The 24,014-nt window shown below is 44.0% G+C and overlaps 1 protein-coding gene across 1 annotated transcript; it reads left to right on the top strand.

Annotated features, from left to right (window-relative positions):
* Positions 1-6,803: 6,803 nt before the first annotated feature.
* On the top strand, positions 6,804-19,231 carry LOC130486783 (neuropeptide FF receptor 1-like). Its single transcript, XM_056860081.1, has 4 exons — positions 6,804-6,816; positions 13,735-14,057; positions 16,841-16,940; positions 18,346-19,231. Exons 2-4 carry the CDS (start codon positions 13,745-13,747, stop codon positions 19,229-19,231), a joined length of 1,299 nt encoding a protein of 432 aa, XP_056716059.1. The 5' UTR covers positions 6,804-6,816; positions 13,735-13,744.
* Positions 19,232-24,014: the final 4,783 nt, after the last annotated feature.

Raw genomic sequence — 24,014 nt, forward strand, 5'->3', positions numbered from 1 at the left:
CAACATTGGCACTTGTTGTCTGATATACCAGGATGTGCAGCGGTCCCCAAAATAGGGTATAAAAGGACTAATTCATTAAAAGATAGGCTGGTACACTCAGACATATATAAAGAGACTAAGAGACATCCTACCGTGGGACACTTCAAATGTCATCAATGTTTGGCGTGTAATTATGCCTTGGAAGTGAAAGAATTTAAAAGAACGGACTCTGATTTCACTTTCAAAATACATTCCTTCTCTAACTGTAATACCAAATATTGTATTTATTGTTTAATCTGTCCCTGCCAACAAATTTACGTTGGATCTAGCATACGACCCATCAAAGCACGCATTCTGGAGCACAGATCCAGGATTAGGGCGGGCATAACTACAGCCCCGGTTGTTGATCATTTTCTGCAGTATAAACATAATGAAAATGATCTGAGATTTTTTGTCATTTGGCGCTTACAACCTAATAGATTTAATAAGAGCGACAATGAAAGAATCCTTAGACGTAAGGAGGCTTACTTTATACATATCCTGAACACCATGGCACCTCATGGTTTGAATTTAGAGAATGACTTGTCTTGCTTCTTGTAAATAGGTACTGTCGCTTTAAGATTTGCTTTCTAACAGAAGTGCATCAGCCGGGGCACGAAGCACACACCGGATGGTCATTTATGGTTATTTAAGTTACTCAGATGATTACGTGAATAACGCCACTTGAGTCCTTACCTAGAGTGGAAGGAACTCAGCACCTTACTCCTATGGGGAAGCGTAATGTATTCTATTTATGAAATGGTTATTCGCTTGAAACCAGATATTGTGGATGATGAAATATAACTGCAAACATTATATTTTTGTAAGTATTTTTGTACATATTTAAATGACTAACTGTGATAGAATTTTAGTAACTTATTGATAAATGAGACCAGTAATTTAGAAGAATTGGAGACAATTGAAAAGTATTTTTTATTTATTTATTGTATTACATAGGAAGAACTGATGAAGAAATGGGCTTTATGCCCTGAAACGATCGTTTTCTCCTTCTATGCATAACTTGCTGTTGTGTGAACAAAGAGCATCTTAAGAGAAGACTTCGTGTCTCTCCTTCTATGCACATCTTGCTGCTATAAGGATAGAGCATCCTATAAGAACATTTCTTGCAAACTGTACTTCATTACTTACCTGCTGGAGGAATTAATGTGTTACTTGCTTTGACATTTCATTATGTAAAATTGTACATCTTTTGTTATAGTATATAGAATTGTTAAGGGTGGTTGTGTTACCACATACTGTGAAAAATACAGCTACAATATATTTGGCTTTGGTAACAGCTATACTCCTGTACTAACCACCTGGAGGGTGGCAACCCTAGCTGGATATGACATAAAGATCACTTGGTCGGGCTGGGCCATGCCTCTCCAGCCCACATTGAGAGTGGGGTCGGGCTGCCATGGCTGGCTTATGGGCCGGATAAGAGCTCTCATAGGATCTGGCCTTCAGGCCTTATGTTTGACACCCCTGATTTAGTACAGTGGAGTGGTGGAGTTTGATCTGGAGAACTGGGTTCAGTTCCCCACTCCTCCACAAGAGTGGCAGATGCTAATCTGGTCAACTGGATTTGTTTCCCCACTCCTACACATGAAACCATCTGGGTGACCTTGGGCAAGTTACAGTTCTATTAAGAGCTCTCTCGGCCCCGCATACCTCACAGGGTGTCTGTTGTAGGGAGGGGAAGGTGATTGTAAGCCGGTTTGAGTCTCCCTTAAGTGGTAGAGAAAGTCGGCATATAAAAACCAACTCTTCTTCTTCTTCTACATCTAAAAGCTGGATACAACTGTTTAATGAATATTTTTCCCTGGATGGGCTGATAGTTTGGCAGGTCTATGAGATTCTTTCATCTCTCGGTTATCCTTGTGGGTACCCAAGTTTGCACTCAATATGGCATTTCCCCCTCTTTGGAGCCATGTGCATCTCAGCAAGTGGGCCGTGGCAGAAGTCTTGGTTTGCCTGCCACTCCCCAAAGAGTGCCTAATCCAAGGAGCTCATCATCCTGAAACCAGCAGAGCTAACTTGATAGCACCAGAGAGACACTGAGAGGGACCCTTGCCTCTTCCACACAGATGTGAATGTGTTCCGTGTCATCTGTAGCTTCTTGCTCCTCTCCAGCTACTAGAAAGTAAGCCTATGATACAAAAGAAGTTACTCTATGTAAATTTTCTTGATTTGCCTAATTTATACACCACTGAGTTTTCCCAAAAGAAGAACAATGAATACTTCAGCACAGATGGCACAAAAGATTGGCAGTTGCTAAAGTTCAGATCAGGGCGCCTCAATACTTTATGGAATAGACAACTCTCAGGAGTAAAAACAAAACAAAACACAGTGCTTTGGATAGGGTTGCCAGGTCCCTCTTCGCCACCAGCAGGAGGTTTTTAGTGCGGAGCCTGAGGAGGGCATGGTTTGGGGAGGGGAGGGACTTCAGTGCCATAGAGCCCAATTACCAAAGTGGCCATTTTCTCCAGGTCAACAGATCTCTATCGGCTGGAGATCAGTTGTAATAGCAAGATATCTCCAGCTACCACTTGGAGGTTGGCAACCCTAGCTTTGCATATTCTGATATCTCCTGATTTTCTGAAAGTTGAGGCATACTCCCTCTGCCCCCGATTGGCTGAAGACACTCTTTGCTGTTTTGCCATCTGAAAACCAGTGGTACTCTCCCCACTGCTTGCAGAGAGCCAGATTCACGATAAAACAAAAGAGGTATATTTATTTCCATTGCTGTCATGAGGCCTGAACCTCAGGGAGGCTCGCAGTTTACTCATTCTTCCAATGGTGGCTGTTGCAAGGTGGGAACAAAATGCCAACCACAAGCCCATTTTTCTGAAACATTAAGCACATACCACGTTGGGGAACAGTGCTCAGAAGAAACACGTGTCATGTCAAAGAGCCACATATGACCCCGGGGCCACATACACATTTAGTAGGAAGGAATACTGAAAGAGTATCAGTGCTCTAGAGTATGATGGCATATAAGCAATAGCAACCCACTCCCTGTATTTCTGAAAGAGTCATTATTCTGAGCATGCTGCCTCTTTGGAAGTAATGAGTCATGCAGAGATGTAACAGGCAGCCTCTTCTAAAAGCCAGTAAATTTCCTACGCCTCAGCGTCCGATGTGATGGAGGAATCAGTCACACCTGATGCAATGCTGCAGTAACATTCCCTGTCCTGGCAGGATCTGATTGAAAGGAGACCAGGTCAGAACAGTCAATCATGCAGAGACCCCATGAGCAGTGTCCTCTTTAGATGGGTTTTCTTAGGTTCAACATTTCCCAACATTTCTTACTTTACATGTGGTATTTCTGAGGGTTTCTAAGAAACTGGGTTCTGGTCTAGATGGACTTCCAGTAGGGCTCTTTTTACATTCTAGTTACTGATGTATTCATAAACTTTTATTAATCTTGAAAATTATTCCACAGACTCCCTCCCAAATTCATTTGAGAACTTTTGTTTAGTTCCCTACTAATTCAATTCCCTGTGACAAAGCAAGCTCCAGTGATTTTTTAAAACAAACTATATCCAAATGTATGATAACATGTCCTCTCTTCTCTCTTTGTTTAATTTAAAAAGGCTTATTTTTGTAGCGTGGAAGGCTGGCACCATTCAAATTGCTTTGCCAAAATCTCTCCTAATTGAATCCTGATAATGGTAGGGCTACTATCTTGTTCCTAATGCAAATGGCATCCCTTGTTTACGGCACCCATCATCCTTTTCAGCTCAGCTGTGCTTCGCTTTGCTAACTGTAATGCTCAGCGCCTGATCCTTCCTCAAACATCCTTCCAGGCTTTGTTTTCTAACTGAAGAGCAAAGGATTGAACAGACACCTGCAGTTCAATACCGTGGCTTACTGAGAAATCCACACCCAAGAACCTGTTTGTGCTGCTGGAGTAGATGGACTTTTTGGTCTGACTCAACGAGGCTGTTCTTGTTTATGTACAATTTAAAATATGCATCAGAGACATGTGGTCAGTGCTTTGCTAATCGATCCATCCCACATAAAGCCCACTTGGAAATCTTGGAAATGCTCTGGATTCAAACAAAATTACACCTGACATTTGGGAGGAGGCAAAAGCCTTCCTATTTGATAGCAATTCTGGTGCCTTCCTGTCTGGTTTCTATTTCCGGGGAGGTGGGAGAGGCTGGGCCAGCAAGAAAAGAGAGTGAGCTCCTGTGAGTGACAAGAAGGCTAAAGTCATAATATATAATACATAAAAAATATTTTTGGCCTCTGAGGTGCTACTGGACTCCAATCTAGCTATTCTACTGCAGACCAACACAGTTACCCTCTGTGACAGGCAGAATTTCTAACAGTTAGATGGATTCCTCGATGGAACAGGCTTCCTTGGAAGGTGGTGAGCTCTCCTTTCCTGGAGGTTTTTAAGAAGAGGCTAGATGGCCATCTGTCAGCAATGCTGATTCTATGACCTTAAGCATAGATGAGAGGCAGGGTATCTCAGCCATCTTCTGGACATGGAGTAGGGGTCACTGGGGGTGTGGGGGGGAGGTAGTTGTGAATTTCCTGCATTGTGCAGGGGGTTGGACTAGATGACCCTGTGGTCCCTTCCAGCTCCATGATTCTATGACATGTATTGGTTTTTGAGGACTGCATAACTATAGCGAGTTCCAGCAAAGCAAGCTTTGGTCAAACACTCTCCATTTACAAAGTGTCAGAGGGGCTTGACTCCTGCTTCAAGTATGCAAAGCGTTCCTGTGAAGGTGTTTCCATGGTGTCCAGAACAAATGTTTGCTACTTCACTCAGTGCAGGTTTAACTATCAGTAAATGGACAAAATGTTTGTGGGAGGATGTGAAGTACTACAAGCACCCTTTGCTTAACGTATGATATTGGAGAGATGTTGGGCGAAACTTCAAAGCAATGTCTAAGCAACAAATGGAATGAGGAAGTATGGTACATCCTTGAAAAGAGTCTAGAGTTCTGCCTTAAAATGGAAAACAAACACAGCAGGGCTGTACGGAGTGGGCAAGAATGGGACTGTGTTGTTACTTTGCTTGCTGCTAATTTAGAAAACGCCTCTGGAAATCCTTCAGCGGGAGAGCCAGCGTGGTGTAGTGGTTAGGAGCAGTGGACTCTAATCTGGAGAACCGGGTTTGATTCCCCACTCCTACATATGAGTGGTAGACTCTAATCTGGTGAACCGGGTTGGTTTCCCCCCACTCCTACACATGAAGCCAGCTGGGTGGCCTTGGGCAAGTCACATTATCTCAGTCTCACCTACCTCACAGGGTGTCTGTTGTGAGGAGAGGAAGGGAAGGAGATTGTAAGACAGTTTGATTGTCCTTAAAAGGTAGAGAATAATGCTATAGATGTCACCCTCCAAAACAGCCATTTTCTCTGGGGAATTGATCCCTGTAGTCTGGAGATCAGTTGTAATTCCAGATCTCTAGGCCCCACCGGGAGGCTGCCAAACCCTTCATGTGCCATTATCCTGAACAGAAATGGTCATGGGAAGGATGTATTTGGTCCCCTACAGAAAATCATGTGGCACCCATGGTGTTCTACAGTGAGCCAAATAAGTCCCCCTGGCTTTCTGTTTGGGATAAGTGTGTGTGTGGTGGTGGGGGGCTCTTTTTGCACTCCACCACAGTCCCAATTTGGTGAAAGTGTCGCATGCAGGAGCAGAGGAGAGCATGCACATCACTTATAGCTGTGTTGTTGTTCACAGGGTGGGTCTGTGTTCTGTGCTCTCCGTCTCATGGAAATTGACTCTTTCATTAATGAAACTACTGCTAAGTGAGCACCATTCTACGGCAAGTCAGCTCTCAAATCCTGATGGCCCCCCGCATGCCTGTTGTCAGATTCTGTCTCCTACTGATCATTATTGCTTGTCAGTTGTTGGCATGTCAGCTGCCAAAGATTGTTAAATACTGATTGCTGAACGTCAGAGCAAATGTTGGCTACAACAGGAAAACCTTTGGCGGCTTCAAATGTTGAAGCTCAAGGTAAACTATTCCTAACCAGAAGACATTTGCTATCAAAATTCTAAGAGAATTTGGGAGGTGGGTTGGTTTCCATTCCAATCACTTTGTAATCTGGGGGTGCTGCTGCCCATCTTTTAGATTATGTGCTAACACCGGGAAGAGGGAATATTGAACAACAGCCCAGCAATTTGTCTTCTGCTCTCCCCTGCCTTTGCTTGCAATACAACTTGCCATCAAATCTCTCTTCAAAGGGAGAATAATAGAGCTTTTTGCCCACCGTGTCCTTCCAGAGCTCCTTCAGTCAGCATTTTGCAGGAATCTGTGTTTGGGTTAGTGGCTTTTTAAACCTTCCTGTCTCTGGGATGTGGAAACTGTTCACTGTAAGTAAGAGTCAGCAAAGAGATGTACCGAAGTGGGATATTCTTGGTGTGAAGTGCTATATGTGCAAGAATGCCAGGGTCTGTGTATGATGCAAACTCAGACAGCAAAGATGTGTGTTTGAGGCAGTATGTATACACGTATGCTGGATGCAAATGTTACAATATTGTGGATAAGCATGTGTTTGATTGTTTTTTTTGTGATTGGGAATGACATCATATCCTACCTGGTCCCAGGTTTTATAAGTGATGGATGTATGGCTGAAGAAATTTGTCAGAAGAGCTAATGCCATTCAGGAGTAAGAATCTAATGTGAGCCAGGGACCAAATCATCCTGTATCTGTGGAAACAAAGTGATTGTTCTTCTGCCGGTCGGACAGGACTGCAGTTGTGCACCTTTGGACAGACCAGAGTAGTGGGGGAAAGCTGTTCTATGGAATGTCCCAAGTTTAACAGGTGAGTGCTGGCATAACCTTTCTGACAACAGTGACAAATTAAAGGTTTTTGTCCTTCTTTTAGTATGCTAGATTTTCCTGAATTACGCTGTGTTTGACAGATGATGCCTCTGGGATCCGACACCATGTATTAAATATGCCTTGAATTTGACTGTGCGTACAACAATGATATGCACAAAGAGAAGGAGGGGGGAACCATGAAAATGATTTTAAATATAATGGAAAGATAGATAATATCTCATTGCCTCAAGAATGCCAGAAGCAGATATGAGTAGTTTGGTGCCCAAGTCCAGTTTGAAATCTCTTGTCATCTCTACCATTAAATAGTATGAACAGCATGTTGACAGAATTCCAGGTTTTGTTTGAAATGTGTTTTCTTAAAATTCCAATGCAGCTGGAAAGTTATGGTGCATGTCTCAGTTCGGATGATGGAAAATGCATAGCTTCCCCCACCTCCAAAAAACCACACAGTAGCCCCGATTACTTATGATAAGAATTAATGTTGTATTTTTCCAGGTGGGTGATGCTTTTGAAAAAGAATTCTACATGATTGTTTAAATAGAGAGAGTGAGATTCTACCAGAATGTGATTTTAATGTTTCTCCAGCTTCCAGCCATGCCCCAAATTTGTCTGGACAGGAGAGGAAAAACACTTTTTAAACAATTTCTGGAAAACATTGAGCTGAGTGAGACTTATTTGCAAGTCACACTGTGCCCACAGTTGGGTAGCACAAATAGGAATTCAGCTCAGCCCTGCAGTGGCTGGTTGTGAAGGGGGGGATTCCACTTCACAGCCGGAGAGTGCCCTGCAGTGTCTGAGACTCAAACCCCAAGGGACGGTGGCAGATCTGTTTGCGTAACCCCACTTCATACCCCAGTCACATGTAAAGCAGGAGGCAAGGCTTTCGTTTTTATAGCAAAAGGTGTGCTTTCTTAAAGAGCTTTTTCACATTCCCTGCCTAGTCGCACGATAGCTACGGTGCTTTCTAGGGGCTCTCCGGGAGGCAGGAGGTCCCTGCGCGATTGCTCTCCCATCGGAACTTTTGCACAGATGTGATAGGGGCAGGGGAGGGGCAGGGTGGCAACAGCAGGTGGCACAGGGATGGGACGTGCAGATGCTGTTCCTGCCTGTACCTCAGCTAAGATGCTGTTGCTGCTGTAGCTGGGGTGTGTTTTTGCACCCCCATGTGAATGCAGCCAGAATCTGTTCCCCAGGCACTTTTTGTCTCCAGCCAAGCTTTGATTCCAGAAATGAGCTTAGCTAAACTGAGCAAAACCTGGGGGTCGGGGGCAGAGGCTATGGGGAAGTAAGCCACAGTCACAGGAAGGATTCAGCTCCTCAAGCCTACATGTCGCTGTAAAAACAAAGGGCTCTGCTCTCTGCTTTACAAGTGAACCAGCATGGTGTAGTGGTTAAGAACAGTGGTTTGGAGCAGTGGAGTCTGATCTGGAGAACCGAGTTTGATTCCCCACTCCTCCACATGAGTGGCAGAGGCTAATCTGGTGAACTGGGTTTGTTTCCCTACTCCTTCACATGAAGCCAGCTGGGTGACCTTGGGTAGTCACACTCTCTCAGCCCCACCTCCCTCACAGGATATCTGTTGTGGGGAGGAGAAGGTGATTGTAGGCTGGTTTGATTCTGCCTTAACTGGTAGAGAAAGTCGTCATATAAAAAACAACTCTCCTCCTCCTCCATCTCCTCTTCCTCCTCCTCTCCTGATCTGTATAGCTTTCCCTTAAGACTGATTTTTCACAGAAAAGAGAACCCATTGCAAACACACTTTGCAGATTTTTGTGTTACATTTCTGAATCAATACCAAATGCAACTTGTAATGTTTCTTGGGCGCACAGAAGAGTCTATTTCAGGGTTGCCAACCTTTTCTTTAATGACAGCTACTTCTGGGTAATGGAAAATATCTCCCATCCCCCTTATGTTACTAAGTTTTGTTTTGTCCCAGAAACTGAACATGAACACATGAATACGCCTTATACTGAATCGGACCCTGGGTCCATCAAAGTCAGTATTGTCTACTCAGACTGGCAGCGGCTCTCCAGAGTCTCAGGCAGAGGCCTTTCACATCGCCTACTTGCCAGGTCCCTTTAACTGGAGGTGCCAGAGATTGAACCTGGGACCCTCTGCATGAAAGCAGAGGCTCTGCCACTGAGCCACAGCCCCTCCAATCTAGCTTCACGCGAACACATGAAGCTGCCTTATACTGAATCAAACCCTGGACTAGGAAGAGCACCAAAACCAAAGCTATTACCTAAGCAGAAGAGAGAGAAAAATCCTTTGAAATAAAATCTTGAAATAAAGAGCTTACAGCGAATCTTTTCATAATCTTTTCCTGGGTCTTCTAGGGGATACATGAGCTGCTCTGCAGCAGCTGGCAAGCTACCTGTAGTTCATGAGCTATCTGTTGGAATCCTCTGGAATACAGAAATGAGAAAGGGATTAAAACAACTTTAGTATAAAGAGCACAGAGCAGTCTCGAAGCCTTTTTCCAGAACAAACTGTGTTCATGTGCCCTTAGGACAAGTCTAAACAGACAAAGAGAAAGAGAATATTTTTGTAAATTCTACATCTTTACTCTTATTTCCCAATAACAAAACATGAAATAACATATGGAATGAAAGTGAATTATATGTTTAAAAATACGTAAATACGTAAAACAGACATATACTATTGATCAAAATTATTGTCACCAATTAGTAGTATGAATGAAAATTTTATTGTATATAGCCATTGGCCATCACAACCAATTAGTAGTAGAAGAAGAAGAGTTGGTTTTTTATGCCAACTTTCTCTGCCACTTAAGGGAGAATCGAACCGGCTTACAATCGCCTTCCCTCCCCCTCCCCACAACAGATACCCTGTAAGGTAGGTGGGGTTGAGAGTGTGTAACTAGCCCAAGGTCACGCAGCTGGCTTCATGTGGAGGAGTGGGGAAACAAGTCCAGTTCACCAGATCAGCCTTTGCCGCTCATGTAGAGGAGTGGGGAATCAAACCCGGTTCTCCAGATCAGACTCCCCTGCTCCAAACCACTGTTCTTAACCACTACACCATGCTGGAGTAAGTATATTTTATTTAGACATTTCTATGCTGCCTTTCCACTGAGCTCAGGGTCCCCAAGGTTGTGAGTTACACAGTGGCCATTATTAATATGTCTCTATAATTTGTTACACCCTGATCTGGATAGCCCAGGCTAGCTTACCCATCTTGTTAGATCTGGGAAACTAAGCAGGTTCAGCCTTGGAGACCACCGCAGAGGTCCAGGGTTGCAGTGCAGAGGCAGGCAATGGCGAACCACCTTTGAATGTCTCTTGCTTTGAAAATCCTATAGGGTTACCATAAGTCAGCTACAACTTGATGGCAAAAAATATTGTTTTTATTCTGGAAGATTTGCCTTCACAGTAAAACACCTCAGTATTGGTTCATTATGGGTATCTAGAGGGCTTTCTTGTTGATAGTCATAGTTCTCTTTATCATATATAAAGGCATGTATCCTACCATAGGCTGGGAGAGGTTCCCCCAGCCCAAGGAGCCTTCTTCCAGCTTAAATGGCTTTTGTAGTGAAGTGCTGCTGTATTACTTAGTAGCCAATGATAAATAATACAGTCGGAGGTTGGAAGATTAATGATCTGTTTATTGTGGCGAAAATAATGCAGTCGTGTGTGATTGCCCCAGAGCAAGCAGGACAATTCATGCACCAGAACAAAGGATTGCCATAACATTTATAACCTCTGGTCAGGGGTGTTACAATACACGTAATACAGAGCATAGACCCACAAAGACCCAACGATGGACACCTTTGGATTAGCATAGGCCTATCAGTGGGAGCGGAGGCGGGGATTTAGGTGGCTACATGATCTGGGACGGGGAACCGAAACTTAACATTCCTTAAGCGGTAAGTAATTTTGGGCCGTGTATTGGTGGAAAGCTGTACCAGACACAGAGAGCCTGATTTACTGACTCATGACTCCCGGGTGCCACCTTCCCAAAGCCCTCATGTGTGTGCACATGAATACATAGTGTTTCAAACCAGCTCTTATACTTTAGGCCTAGCATTTCCATAAGATTATGCAATTATGCAGACTGAACACAAAATCATACATTCAAATAATAATAATGATTACAGACATTACAATAGAAAGACTGCTTAGGTTGGAGGAAGGCTTCAAACATTACTCATTAAAATGGTAGCGTGGTGTAGTGGTTAAGAGAGGGGGTTTGGAGTGGTGGACTCCAATCTGGAGAGCCGGGTTTGATTCCCTACTCCGCCACATGAGCGGCAGAGGCTAATCTAGTGAACTGGACTTGTTTCCCCACTCCTCCACATGAAGCCAGCTGGGTGACCTTGGGCTAGTCACAGCTCTCTTCGAGCTCTCTCGGACTCACCTACCTCACAGGGTGTCTGTTGTGGGGAGGGGAAGGGAGGGTGATTGTAAGCCAGTTTGATTCTTCCTTAAGTGGTAGAAAAAATGGCATATAAAACCCTTTTTCTTCTTCATCTCTAAGATGGCTGAGGCTGGATCCAGTTTCTTTTGACATCTCTGAGGAACATTCAGGGATAGCTCTAATGTCCTGATGGTTATGACACAGTAAGTTTCTACTGGCAGTCTGGATCACATAAGAACTTGAACATGGCTGTTCCACTACTGTCCTTTTTTGATCCCATGTTGTTACTATGTGTGCAGGAGGGGTATAAATGAAGTTAAAAATTATCAAACTGTAACAAGCTGGCTGTTAGAGGCAGATTAACTCTAGTGTACCTTAGATCACGTACCTTGTATCTGAACAAGGGCACTTCAAGAGGAAATTACTAAGTAAGATTGTTGAATTTGAGTTAATTCAGAGGTTCACAACAGTTGACCCTCCACCCAGGGCTGAATAGGGATATAGGGTTATCTCACTATGGATGCTAATTTTCTGCCTCCAAGCATTTCCCCTCTGCTCTAATCAAGCTGTTTACAATATGTGTTGTACCTTTACAATTTTTTTTGTTTTACTGAATACCAAAACCTGGGAATCTGCTGGAAGCTGAATAGGCGATTCCCGAAAAAGTATTCGGCTTTTTCCAGTTTGGCTTTTTCCCCAGGCTTTTTCCTTTGGGAATTTTTAAAATGAGCTCTGGAAAAGGCATTTTTGGAGGTAGGGTTCCCAAATTTTCAGGGTAGTTTCAAGGGCCTCTCCTTGCATGAACCTCAAGGTTTGGTGAAGATTGGGTCAGGGGGTCCAATTGTATGGGGTCTGGAAGGGGTCACCCCCTCCTCCATAGAAATGCATGGTAAAATTTACAATGTCTTTCTATGGGGAATGGCTGCTACGCCTTTGGGACCCCATAAAATTGGACCCCCTGTCCCAAACTTTACCAAACTTTGGAGTTCATGCAAGGAGAGTCCCTTGCAGCTACGCTGTGAATTTGGTGACTCTACAGCAAAAAATGCCCCCCGATAGAATTTTAAAAGTATTTAATTTTCACAGTCTGTAATAGCTGCATCTGTACCCAAGAGTTGTGGGGAAACTCATCAGTTCCCATGAATGCTTGCAATGGGCCTGTGCAATAAACCTGAACCCAAAATTTACCTATTTTTTTTGTAAAACCTTATGCTGAACCGACTGAGAATCCAGCCAGAATGTCGCACAAAGCAGGAGAAGGGGAAGGAGGGGGGAATGACTTTCTTTAGTTTTACACCATTTAACTTGTTAATAAAGCATCCAGATCTGTAATATGGGGTGAATACGGACTTGTTTCTGTCTCAGAAAACTGTTGTGCTGTTCAGGAACTAACCTGGAGGGGTGGGAGCAAAATTGTACCATCCTTGGAATAAGAAAATACCTCGAAATGGCACTCTCTGCTCATCTTTGCATTTTCTTCAGTATTTGCTGACTCTGCTTAGGTATTTTCCCAGAGCAGGTGTGGTGGGCAGAAGGACACTTGGGAGTTAGCAGTCACACTCGGAGTAATTCAGAGTAGCCCTCCACCCCTCCTCCAGTGCTGCTGTCACCACTTTCTTATTGTCCCCTTTAAGGCTACCACAGCAGCTACTCTCCTCTTTTGTGCAAAGGAGGAGGAGGCACGCACATACCCCTTGCTCTGAACTGGAAAACCACAACTCCAGCACCCTTTCCTCTTCTTCCAGGTGTCCTCCCATGTGCCCTTTCTCTGGACAGGAAAGGAGCATCCAAGTGGTTGTTTTTCTCTTCCAGGACTGTATCTTTTTTTCCCAGCAGGCAAATTACAATTTGGGTTGTGGTTGCTTGTTTTGGGGAAAAGGCAGAGAAAAGACTTCGTTATCCAAGCACTGTTGACCTACTCTGAAACAATTTTGAGCTGGTTTAAAATAGTTGGCCATTTTCCTGCCCACAGTGGGTAAACCCCTGCCCTCATCCTGAAGAAATTGAAGAGTAGGATTTTAAAAATGGCCAGAAAAGTGTCGCTGTAGTGATGCTCTAAGAATTTTCCCACGTTTCTATGGTTGCTGGGGGTAAAGGGAAGATGACTAGGGAAGGCACTGGCAAACCACCCTGTAAACAAAGTCTGCCTAGAAAATGCCGGGATGTGACATCACCCCATGGGTCAAGAATGACCCGGTGCTTGCACAGGGGACCTTTACGTTTTACCATAAAGATTATGGGAAATTCCTAGAGCATCATCTGAAAGTGACACCATATCCTCCCCAAATGCCACCATTCCCAGCACCACTCTCAAAACATCCCAGCATTTGATGAGGCCATGCTGGCAAACCTAGCTTGAAGTGTTTAGATTTTCTGATATAAATTCATTTGTAAATTCAAGATCTGGAAAGCTGGGTGAGTATTTCCAAGTGCAATTTTTAAATGGGACTTTTGGGAAAGCTTATTTTTTCCTTGTCAAAATTAGCTACAGTGGTATTTTTTGGCTGTTTTGCTTGTTTTGTAGATGAAACAGTATGAAGATTGCAGAAGTTGTCCAGGAGGAAATGTTGGCCAATGAAAATGAGACACAGATGGGAGGAAGACACCTCAACAGTACTTTCCTCCCTTACTACCAGCATTCCCCGGCTGTTGCCGCCATTTTCATTATTGCTTACCTAATTGTCTTTCTCTCATGCATGGCTGGAAATTCTTTGGTGTGCTTGGTGGTGATGAAGAACCAACGCATGCGCACTGTCACCAACCTCTTCATCTTCAACCTGGCTATCAGTGACCTGCTGGTGGGCATCTTCTGTGTGCCAACCACTCTGATGGATAACCTGATCACAGGTAAGAGTTATCCTGAAGAAGAAGCCTGAGAGCTGAACTTTCAGGACCTCTATGGTTGTGTTGGCTCTTAAAGCACCTGACATAAGAAGAAATCCTGATTTTTAAAGGAATGGTGATGGTAAGAAACATCTGACCTGTGTATTATTCAACAGTGGTCTCAAATATGACCAGATTTTGTGGGTCTTGGGGCAACAGTCCATTGGTTGTCAATATTATAGCAGGAAGAGAAAGAGGGATGTTTGTCTTGAACAGTTTTCGGTCTCCAAAGGTTGTCTCTGTTATCTCTCCGAGGGAATTCTTCCAACTACTATGGACCACTCAATGGCTGAGTGATTTTAGACTTATATTTATGTTGATTCCAGTTATGTATTATATTTTAAAATCATGCTCTCAACGGGTTTTTATGAGTGAGTGATTACTCGTGACAAGAATTTATTGGGGTATATACTTGCTATCCTTTTTATGTATGTATATGTATATTTATCTATATCTTTTATTTGCTGGTCTTGGACCGTAGTAAACTTATTGATTGAACTACTATATGGACCTTCAGGACCAAGTCTCAGTCTCTGGAGCCAGTCATGATGAAAGATGTCTGCCCGATGAAGAGAGCTATAAGTCAGGAAAGCTTGCACTGGAATAAACATTGTTAGCCTTTAAGATGCCCCTGGACTCCTGTTTTATTCCCCTCTGCCTGTCTTTCTTGTTTCTTAGGCCAAAGAAGACAGAATGGTTCCCTTTGTGGCTTCCACAGTTTGTAGTCTTCGCAGTGAGGCTGCTGTAGTATGGGATAAAGCCAGCCTGGAAATTATTTGGCAACCCCAATCAGTTGGAACTGCAAAAAGAGCCCTTTTCCAACTAGAGATGATTAATTCACTCCCTGAGGTATTGACTCAGTGACAGTGCTTGGCCTCAAGTACATGAATTTGCAGGCACTGATTAATAAACTGCTGTTTTCCTCATTGGTCTGTTTCTGACATTTAATTAGTGGAGATTTTGAATGGCTTTGAAAATCCATTATTTCTCCTGGGAGAGTTTTTAAATGCTTGACTGTCAATATTTGCTCCAAGCATAAAGGTAACCTGCCACAAAATTTACCCCGAAGTGTTACTTGCTAGTAAAGAAAACTCACATTCTGCGAGTACAGATATGCTCTCTTCCTATCTGGCCCTTGATATGTCCCCTTTCCCCAAAGTGTGGGTTATTAAGGAGTTTGAGAAGCCAAGTTATCCACTCATCCCATTTTCAGTAAGATGGTGGCAGCCAATGACTGCGGATCACCTTCCCCACCCCCATCTTTGGAACTCACACAATCCAGATGTCTACCACACCTGCAGCTAGGCCTGCTTTGTGCTACATTTTCATTATTTGCCCCTTTCTCAGATTTTTCTGGTAACCAGAGTGTTTTAGAACATACCTGTATATGTGCCAAATTATGGCTTTTTACCATTGAAGACAAGAGTCACTGGGAAAGACAATAACACTAAGAAAAGTTGAAGGCAGCAGGAAAAGAGGAAGACCCCAACATGGGATGGATTGACTCTATAAAGGAAGCCACAGCCCTCAGTTTGCAAGACCTGAGCAAGGATGTTAGTGATAGGATGTTTTGGAGGACATAGATTTATAGGGTCGCCATGAGTCTGAAGAGACTTGATGGCACTTAACATACACACAAATACTGTCAGCACAAGAGGGGCATATTTCAAAGTCCTCATTTTGAGGAACAAATGACGAAATATTCAGTTGCCAGGGTTACTCATACTACATGTTTATCACATTATAACTTTTTAGGTAACAGAGAAGTACCCTAACTATCTGGAAGCTTATGGGATTGGATCTACTTGTAGTGTAAGGAGTGGGGTTGGCGTTTGCAGAACTCATGTACCCGGCCTTGCTGTTTGAAAAGCAGGTTGGCAGAGTGGCCAAGAGTACCTTCCGGTGGCAGTGACTGGGTTGACTGAAAGGCAAGGTATAAATCTTTTAAATAAATAAATAAATAAATTCTATCAGCTGCATCTGATTTGCCAAGTCACTCCTTTCTTAAACTCAGCTGTTCTTGCCACAATAATCCATGCTTTTGTAACCTTGTGGTTGGACTACTATGATGAACTCTGCATTTGAAGACAACCTAGAAACGTCAGCTGGTTCAGAATGCAGCAGCCTGATTACAGTCAGGGATTAGCTGACAGAAACATATCTCACCTATCCTAAAACAGCTATATTGGACACTAGCTTATACCTTAGTCCAATTAAAGATGGTGGTTATGAATTTTAAAGTTATGGTCTAGTACTCACATGCCTAAAGGACTGTCTCCGCATCATATGACCAGGTGTACCAACTATCATCCTCAGTCTACCACTGGTCTGATGATCTAACATGGCTGCTCTTAACTTGATATGTTTCTAATAATCAAGGTGTCTTGAAATAGTTCAGATTTTAAAGGGCTCAGTGCATTGGGTTCTATGTTTATGTTTATTAGTAGCAGGTGGGAACTATTTGGATTTTCCATTTCGCATATTATAATGTTATGCTCTCTTAGGTTGATTAATACAAGTTTCTCTTCCAACAAGTGTGACAAATTTCTAGGAGCCATGGTACCTCTTAGGTCCCTAGGAATTAGGCAAGCAATGTGATTTGTCTCCATGTGGTTTTTGTATTTGGTTTGGGTTTCCTGTGGTGATGACATGATGACAGCAAAGGGTTTGGGATTATTATTATTTTGCAAATTAAAAATGTTACAGTAAGAATGAACCTGCTTATTCTGTTGATCTTCGCCCAATAGGGTGGCCTTTTAACCAGATTGTCTGTACCATGAGCGGCCTCGTCCAAGGGATGTCTGTTTCGGCTTCAGTATTCACCCTTGTGGCTATAGCCATGGACAGGTATGGCTTTTAACTCCTTATGGATGTTGCAATGAACAAGATAATTCTTGCTTCCTACACCATGGGCATCTATTAGCCATGAGTTAGCTACCAAAATCCCCTGGATTGGCTGGTACGGTACCTTGCCGCCAATGGAAATTGGATATAATAAGGCACAAAATATATCTCCTTGATCCTTGATGGAATCGATAGGTCCAGGACAGACATGAAAAAACTAGATCCCAAACATGGCTGTTAAGGTGAGAGAATTAACGCAACAGGGTTGAGTTGATACTTCATTTTCATTGAATTTTTAATCCGTATGTAATCATTTTTCAAACTGGAGTCCAGGGCTTTTTGTGTTATGGCCCTATAGAATCAGCTATCCTGTAAGACCTGACCTCATAGGCCATGTACAGACCATGCAAGAGTAGCTGTTAATGGTCGCACTATATTATTTTGAGGGTGCTAGAGGTTGGAGGCCTCAATGAGATGTATGTCAACCACTGTGCATACTTTCGAAGGGGCTGTCTGGTACATGCCAGGCATTTGTGGAGGGGAAGGCTTGAGGGTCCGCAAAAATTAATTGAAGTGGGAGTCCTTGGGTTACTAAAATTTGAAAATTGCTGCCATGCGTTCTATTGGTTTCAGTCCCCTCATTTTCTAATTAGAGATGATCTATAGCCATTTTGGTTTCTGTTTTATTCTGTTTGCTGTCATTATCATTGATTTCCATCCACTTCTTCTTTGTTGCTATTGCTGATGATTCTTTGGGGGTTTTCATCCCATTCATATGCCCTTTATACACAGATTGATGCAAAAATAACATTGGCTTGTATTTTACTACTCCTCTTAGCCAAGTTTGATGTTTTCCCCAACAGAAGAGCCATTTTTGTTGGAGGAAGCCTCTTCAGGCTGGAGGAAGATGTCAGACTTGGCTGGGTGGGGTGATGGGATACAAGCCACTGAAAACTGTGTATGCTTTCCAGGAAAAATTGGTGCAAAAATAAACACTCATTGGTTCTTGTAGGTTATCCGGGCTGTGTGACCGTGGTCTTGGTATTTTCTTTCCTGACGTTTTGCCAGCAGCTGTGGCAGGCATCTTCAGAGGAGTAACACTGAAGGACAGTGTCTCTTCAGTGTTACTCCTCTGTCCTTCAGTGTTACTCCTCTGAAGATGCCTGCCACAGCTGCTGGCGAAACGTTAGGAAAGAAAATACCAAGACCATGGTCACACAGCCTGGATAACTTACAAGAACCAATGAACTCTGACCGTGAAAGCCTTCGACAATATTTTAAACACTCATTGGTTCATTTCTGACAAGGCATAAGTGGGAATATCAAAACAGGGATGTTAGAATTAAAGAAGTAACCTTGTGAAATTTCATCTCATAGCTACTTCTAATTCCTTATGCTTTCTCTCCAGATTCCACTGCATTGTCCTGCCCTTCCGGGAGAGGCTCAGTGTTTTCAAGGCGGTGGTTATCATTGTCATGATGTGGCTTCTAGCCATCGCTATCATGTGCCCATCTGCCATCGTGCTCACTGTCACCCGCATGGAAGACCATTACATGGTGCTAAGTGATGGGAAGAACAGCACCTATCCACTGTACACGTGCTATGAAGCCTGGGCAGACAACAGCATGAGGAAGCTCTACACCACTATTCTCTTCACTCACATTTACCTGGTGCCTTTAACACTTATCATATTCATGTACGGAAGGGTCTGCCTGAAACTCTGCAGCTCCACAGCACCCATCTCTGAAAACCTGCCTTGCACTGGTAGAGCCAATGGCACTTCTAAAAAACGCATCAAGGTCATCAAGATGTTGATCCTGGTTGCTCTCCTCTTCATGATTTCCTGGTTACCCTTGTGGACCCTGATGCTCTTGGTAGACTACACCAACTTGGCCGACGAACATCTAGACTTGTTGACCAGCTACTTCTTCCCTTTTGCTCACTGGCTGGCTTTCTCCAACAGCAGCATCAACCCCATCATCTATGGATACTACAATGAGAACTTTCGAAGGGGCTTTCAGGCAGCCTTCAAGTTTCAGTTTTGCTCTTGCGAAATGGAGCATCAAGAGACTTACTCTGAGGAATCGCGGGGGCCCACCAGCTTTGGGATGTGCAACAAAGTCTTTGTGGAGGCAACTTCTTCTAATTCTTCGTCCTCACAGCCAATTCAGAACACTGCCCCTCTCTTCTCTAGGATTATCCAACCCAAGTGTCCAGGTCTTGGCTTGGAAGACATTGATAAAATAATGACCTGCCATGGAGTTAACCAGGCTTGGGAGAAGACGGAGACATAAAACTGCTAAAACATTTGGCAAAGAACAGGGCTGGAGAAAGGCTAATTTCTTTAAAACACCACCTTCTCTTTCAATTTCTGAATTATGTAAAAAAAATAAGGTAACATATCTAGGACTACTTGTGAACAGGGATATTTGCTTATAGCAGTAGATATAACTCTAGGACTTAAGCAGCTATACACTTGGATTCTGCTGCTAGATTCTTTGGTAGCTGAGGCAGCTAGATGAAGCAATAGAATCCTGAGGTGGTAGAATAGAGACAATAACACCTTAAATTATAGGTAGAGAACATCATTGTTAAATGAATGCAAAAAAAAAAAAACTTGCAAAAAGAAAATTTGCATGCCAGGAAGAAAGGCTGCAGCCTAGCCCTCACCCTGCTGTGATAGCTTTCTAATCGAAGGGAGATTTTACTTTAGTTTATCCCCCATTTTTATCTCCACAACAATTCTATGAGGTACGTTAGGCTGAGAGATAGAGTGACATTACCTAGAGTGACATTTGATTATGGGTCTCTCTGATCATAGGCCAACAAATTTACCACTAAACCACATGATCTCTGATATGATTTTCCTCCTGCCATTCCAGTGTGGCACAGTCCATTCTACCATCCCAGGACTGCCATTTCATTCCCACCTCATGCTGCTGCTTGTTTACAACCAAGTTGATAGATGATTTATAAATAATGCAAAGTGAGGGTTTAGACATAAGGGCTAATTACAGAATGTAATTAGGGTTTTCTATGTTTGATGGCTTGCCCGTATTTTAAAAATAACAGTTTTTCTGAAAGCCATCAGCTGCGAACAGAACTGAAACTAGAGTTCTGCATGATATGACTATAGCATAGGCTTACCAGGTGACTTTGCTCCATCGGCGGGAGCTCTTCAGCAGTGCACAATGCGCGTGACTGCTTTGCACAATGCACGCGACGCGCCTACATCACTTCTGGGTTTACTCGGAAGCGACACGGACACTCTATCAATCTCTGCTGAAACTCTATGGTTTTTGTGGTCCAGAGGTCCAGAGGAGGGCTGAAACTCTATGGTTTCTCCATAGAGTTTCTGTGGAGGTTGTTAGAGCATCCATGTCGCTTCTGGGTAAACCCAGAAGTGACGTGGATGCGTCGCACAAGCACGCGTGCCAGCGTTGCCCGTTGGCCCTCAGCTGGTCAGCAGGCAGCCCGGTGAAATGGCGGGATTTTACCTGCCACCACTGGGCACCTGGCAACCCTACTATAGCACTACATGCTCTATAAAAATCTGGCAAAGCCTTCTCCATGGTCAAGATCCTATGATATAATTACTAGGGTTTAAACCCCATTCAGAAATTCCATTCCACTTTCCCCTGCAACTTCCCTTTTCTTCCTTTGTTTTCTGTTGTAATGAATGATTTCCCTGTCACTAGCTCTTTCCCTTCTGTTTTCCACTTAAGTTTAATGAATAACTGCCAGAGAGAGCAACCAGAGAGAGGGAAGGTTAAGCACAGCCCTCTCCTTAACATGCCAGGGAGCTTTTTTTACGTGGATGTGGGGTGTGAGCTCAAGGATATGATCAGAAGATGTACATGCCAAAATTCTACCCCTTCAGTCTGTCTCCTTCTGTGCAATGTGCAGAAAGGCTCTAAAACCTGGCCACTTGAATCCTGTTGCTGGATCCACTGTGGTTCACAAACTGGAGGCATAAGTTTCGGAGGCACTGGTAACTTGAGAAGAAGCTCCTTCCCCATCGGTGTCCTACTGATTCTGCAGTAATGTAAGCAGGAGTGTGCGCATGCTGTGATTCCACAAAAGTTTAGCCAATTCACACTACTTTGCATTGAGTGCACTGAATCATTCATCTCTATGAGAATCTTAGCTCTTTCACTGTTGTTGTTGTTTTTAAAAGTATGTCCCTAGCCTTTATGGTTGCAAAGACATGCTGAAAACTGTATGGACATCTGCTGGCTCCTAGTAGCCAGCCATTCTGCTGCTTGGCAGAAAGAAGGGGGAGACCACACAGCCCATTCTGTTTACCTGTCTGGCCCACCTGTTAGCCATCAGCTGCCGTATTGACTCCAGAAGAGGGCATGAGATACAAGAGCCTGTCTTTACTAGATCTGTATGTAAAGTTGCTTTGTCAGCTGCCTTTTTGCTTTTGAAAAAGGTAAGATACAAATATAGTGAACCAATAATATTTTAGAGTAGGGTTGCAAGGTCCCTCTTCGCCACTGGCGGGAGGTTTTGGGGGGTGGAGCCTGAGGAGGGTGGGGTTTGGGGAGGGGAGGGACTTCAGTGTCATAGAGTCCAGTTGCCAAAGCGGCCGTTTTCTCCAGGTGAACTGATCTCTGTCGGCTGGAGATCAGTTGTAATAGCAGGAAATCTCCAGCTAGTACCTGGAGGCTGGCAACCCTATTTTAGAGGCCTGGCAGTTAGGCCCTGCATAGTTCCTTGTTTCTCCCCAGAGCTAGAGGAAGTAGGACAACAGAGGAAAAAATATACATCAAGGCTGCCAACGTCAACTTTTCTTGGGGAAAATCGTAAGTTGCCTGGGCACATAATTTTGATATGATTTTTTTTTTTAGTGCTAAACCTATGGAAGCATCTGGCCACTCTTCTTGGCAGCTGCCTATGAGATCTCACAAAGGACAAGTAGCACAATAACACCCCCCCCCCAATCTAGCATCTTCCTTCAGAATGCAGCTTGTCACTTTTGTTTCTGCATTTGGAGGTTTTACAAGATCTGCTGAACTTTCAACCAGAAATCACCCTTGGATTGTAAAGCACAGGAAGACTGAAACGTGATTGGAAAGCAACCTTTTCCCCCTGGCTCAGAAAACTGGTAGGAGCACATTTAAAACTGCCTTCCCATTTTGCACGCATGTCCTTCATCAGCAGCCAGCAGGGCTGAAAAGTCCTTTAAGGGACACATGGGATTTTAGCCTTGGCTTCACGTTGTTTTGTTCAGCTGCTGAGTGTCTGCAGCATTTCATTGCTCTTCTCAAGCAATTAACAAAGGAAGAGGAGGGTTAAAAATAGACATGCCAGAAAGCAAAGGCGCACTGGGCAAACTCTCTTTTGGGAGCATTTAAGATGTAAAAAAGAATACCAAAGGTCCAGCCAGCCGCAAGCTATGCTCTTTAAAATGAGGGCTGCGTGTATGGTACAATTATCTGGGAGCCTGGTTAAAACATGTTTCCAGATGTTATGACTGTGACAGTGTGCTTGCAGGTATGCACGCAGTACCATGAACCACCGGAAGGTCTGCAAAAAAGCAAGAGGAGAATCAGAGGAGCCAAAAAGAGATGTGGTTTGCATTGGAGCCAGGAGTCACCTGGGAAGTCTCTCAGTGTGGCCATGATATCAGTGAGAGTGGCCTCAGGAAAACTGGTGTCTTATTTATTTATTCCCCAAACCTCCATCATTATAACAGTGGAGTGTGCATGTGCATATGTATGTTTATGTAGAGAAGGAGGGAGGGCTTGTATATTGGAAATTCCCCCAGTAGATAAAGTGCGTTATTGACCATCTCCTGTAGGATTTTTGCCAGTGATGGCCATGCCACCAAGTTGCATTTTGCCCTTACTGTAGCTAGGGTTACCATCCTCCAGGTGGGGCTTGGCATTCTCCTGGAACTACAACTGATCTCCAGACTAGAGAGATTAATTCCCCTAGAAGAAATGGCAGCTTCGGAGGGGGCAAACTCTACAGTATCACATCCCCACTGAGCTCTCTCTCCAAACTCTACCCTCCCCAGGCCCTGCCCTCAAATCTCCAGGAATTTCCCAAGCCGGAGTTGGCAACTATAACTGGCCACAAGTGCAAAAGGCTCCTGCTGCCATTGACCTGCCACTAAGCCTGCTCCTGCTTGCTCAGCCCTAGCCGGCTTTCTGTTTCTTGGCCACAAAGGCGTGATGGAATATTGGGGGAAGAAGAATAGAATCAGAATCATAGAGTTGGAAGGGACCACCAGGGTCATCTAGTCCAACCCCCTGCACAATGCAGGAAATTCACAACTACCTCCCCCCCCACACCCCCAGTGACCCCTACTCCATGCCCAGAAGATGGCCAAGATGCCCTCCCTCTCATCATCTGCTTAAGGTCATAGAATCAGCATTGCTGACAGATGGCCATCTAGCCTTTTCTTTAAAAATCTCAAGGGAAGGAGAGCTTACCACCTCCTGAGGAAGCCTGAGCCACTGAGGAAGAGTTGGTTTTTATATGTCGACTTTCTCTACCACTTAAGGAAGGATCAAACCGGCTTACAATCACCTTCCCTTCCCCTCCCTACAACAGACACCCTGTGAGGTAGGTGAGGCTGAGAGAGTGTGACTAGCCCAAGGTCACCCAGCTGGCTTCATGTGTAGGAGTGGGGAAACAAATCCAGTTCACCAGATTAGCATCTGCCGCTCATGTGGAGGAGTGGGGAATCAAACCCGGTTCTCCAGATCACAGTCCACCGCTCCAAACCACCGCTCTTAACCACTACGCCACGCTGGCTCTCAACAGGCTTTATATAGATGATTTCATATTGATTCATTCCTCACAGTGAAATTGATGGCCAAGTGCCTATTAATAGTGAACTAGGCTGCACATGGAGTGTGATGGAGGTTCCTGCGTCCCTGGGATGTTTTCCAGGCTCGCAGAAAGATGTTAGTTTGCAAAGTTACATGTAGCCCAGCAAGGACTGGGGATGTTCATTGCCCTGCTGTGGAACACTGAATGTCAGCTAAAGGGACAGCAGAGACTGGGAAAGAATGGCCCACTTGAGCCCCTAGGAGTTTAATGTACCCTGGGGGAGGAAATTAG

This window comes from Euleptes europaea, chromosome 14, assembly GCF_029931775.1.
Source record: "Euleptes europaea isolate rEulEur1 chromosome 14, rEulEur1.hap1, whole genome shotgun sequence".
Classification (NCBI taxonomy): domain Eukaryota; kingdom Metazoa; phylum Chordata; class Lepidosauria; order Squamata; family Sphaerodactylidae; genus Euleptes; species Euleptes europaea.

Bases quoted from the DNA above. Each gene is read 5' to 3' on its own strand.
- LOC130486783 (XM_056860081.1), top strand. From the start codon at position 13,745: ATGAAGATTGCAGAAGTTGTCCAGGAGGAAATGTTGGCCAATGAAAAT. The intron at 14,058-16,840 runs GTAAGAGTTATC...TTCGCCCAATAG, and splicing joins GATGGATAACCTGATCACAG to GGTGGCCTTTTAACCAGATT. The intron at 16,941-18,345 runs GTATGGCTTTTA...CTTTCTCTCCAG, and splicing joins GTGGCTATAGCCATGGACAG to ATTCCACTGCATTGTCCTGC.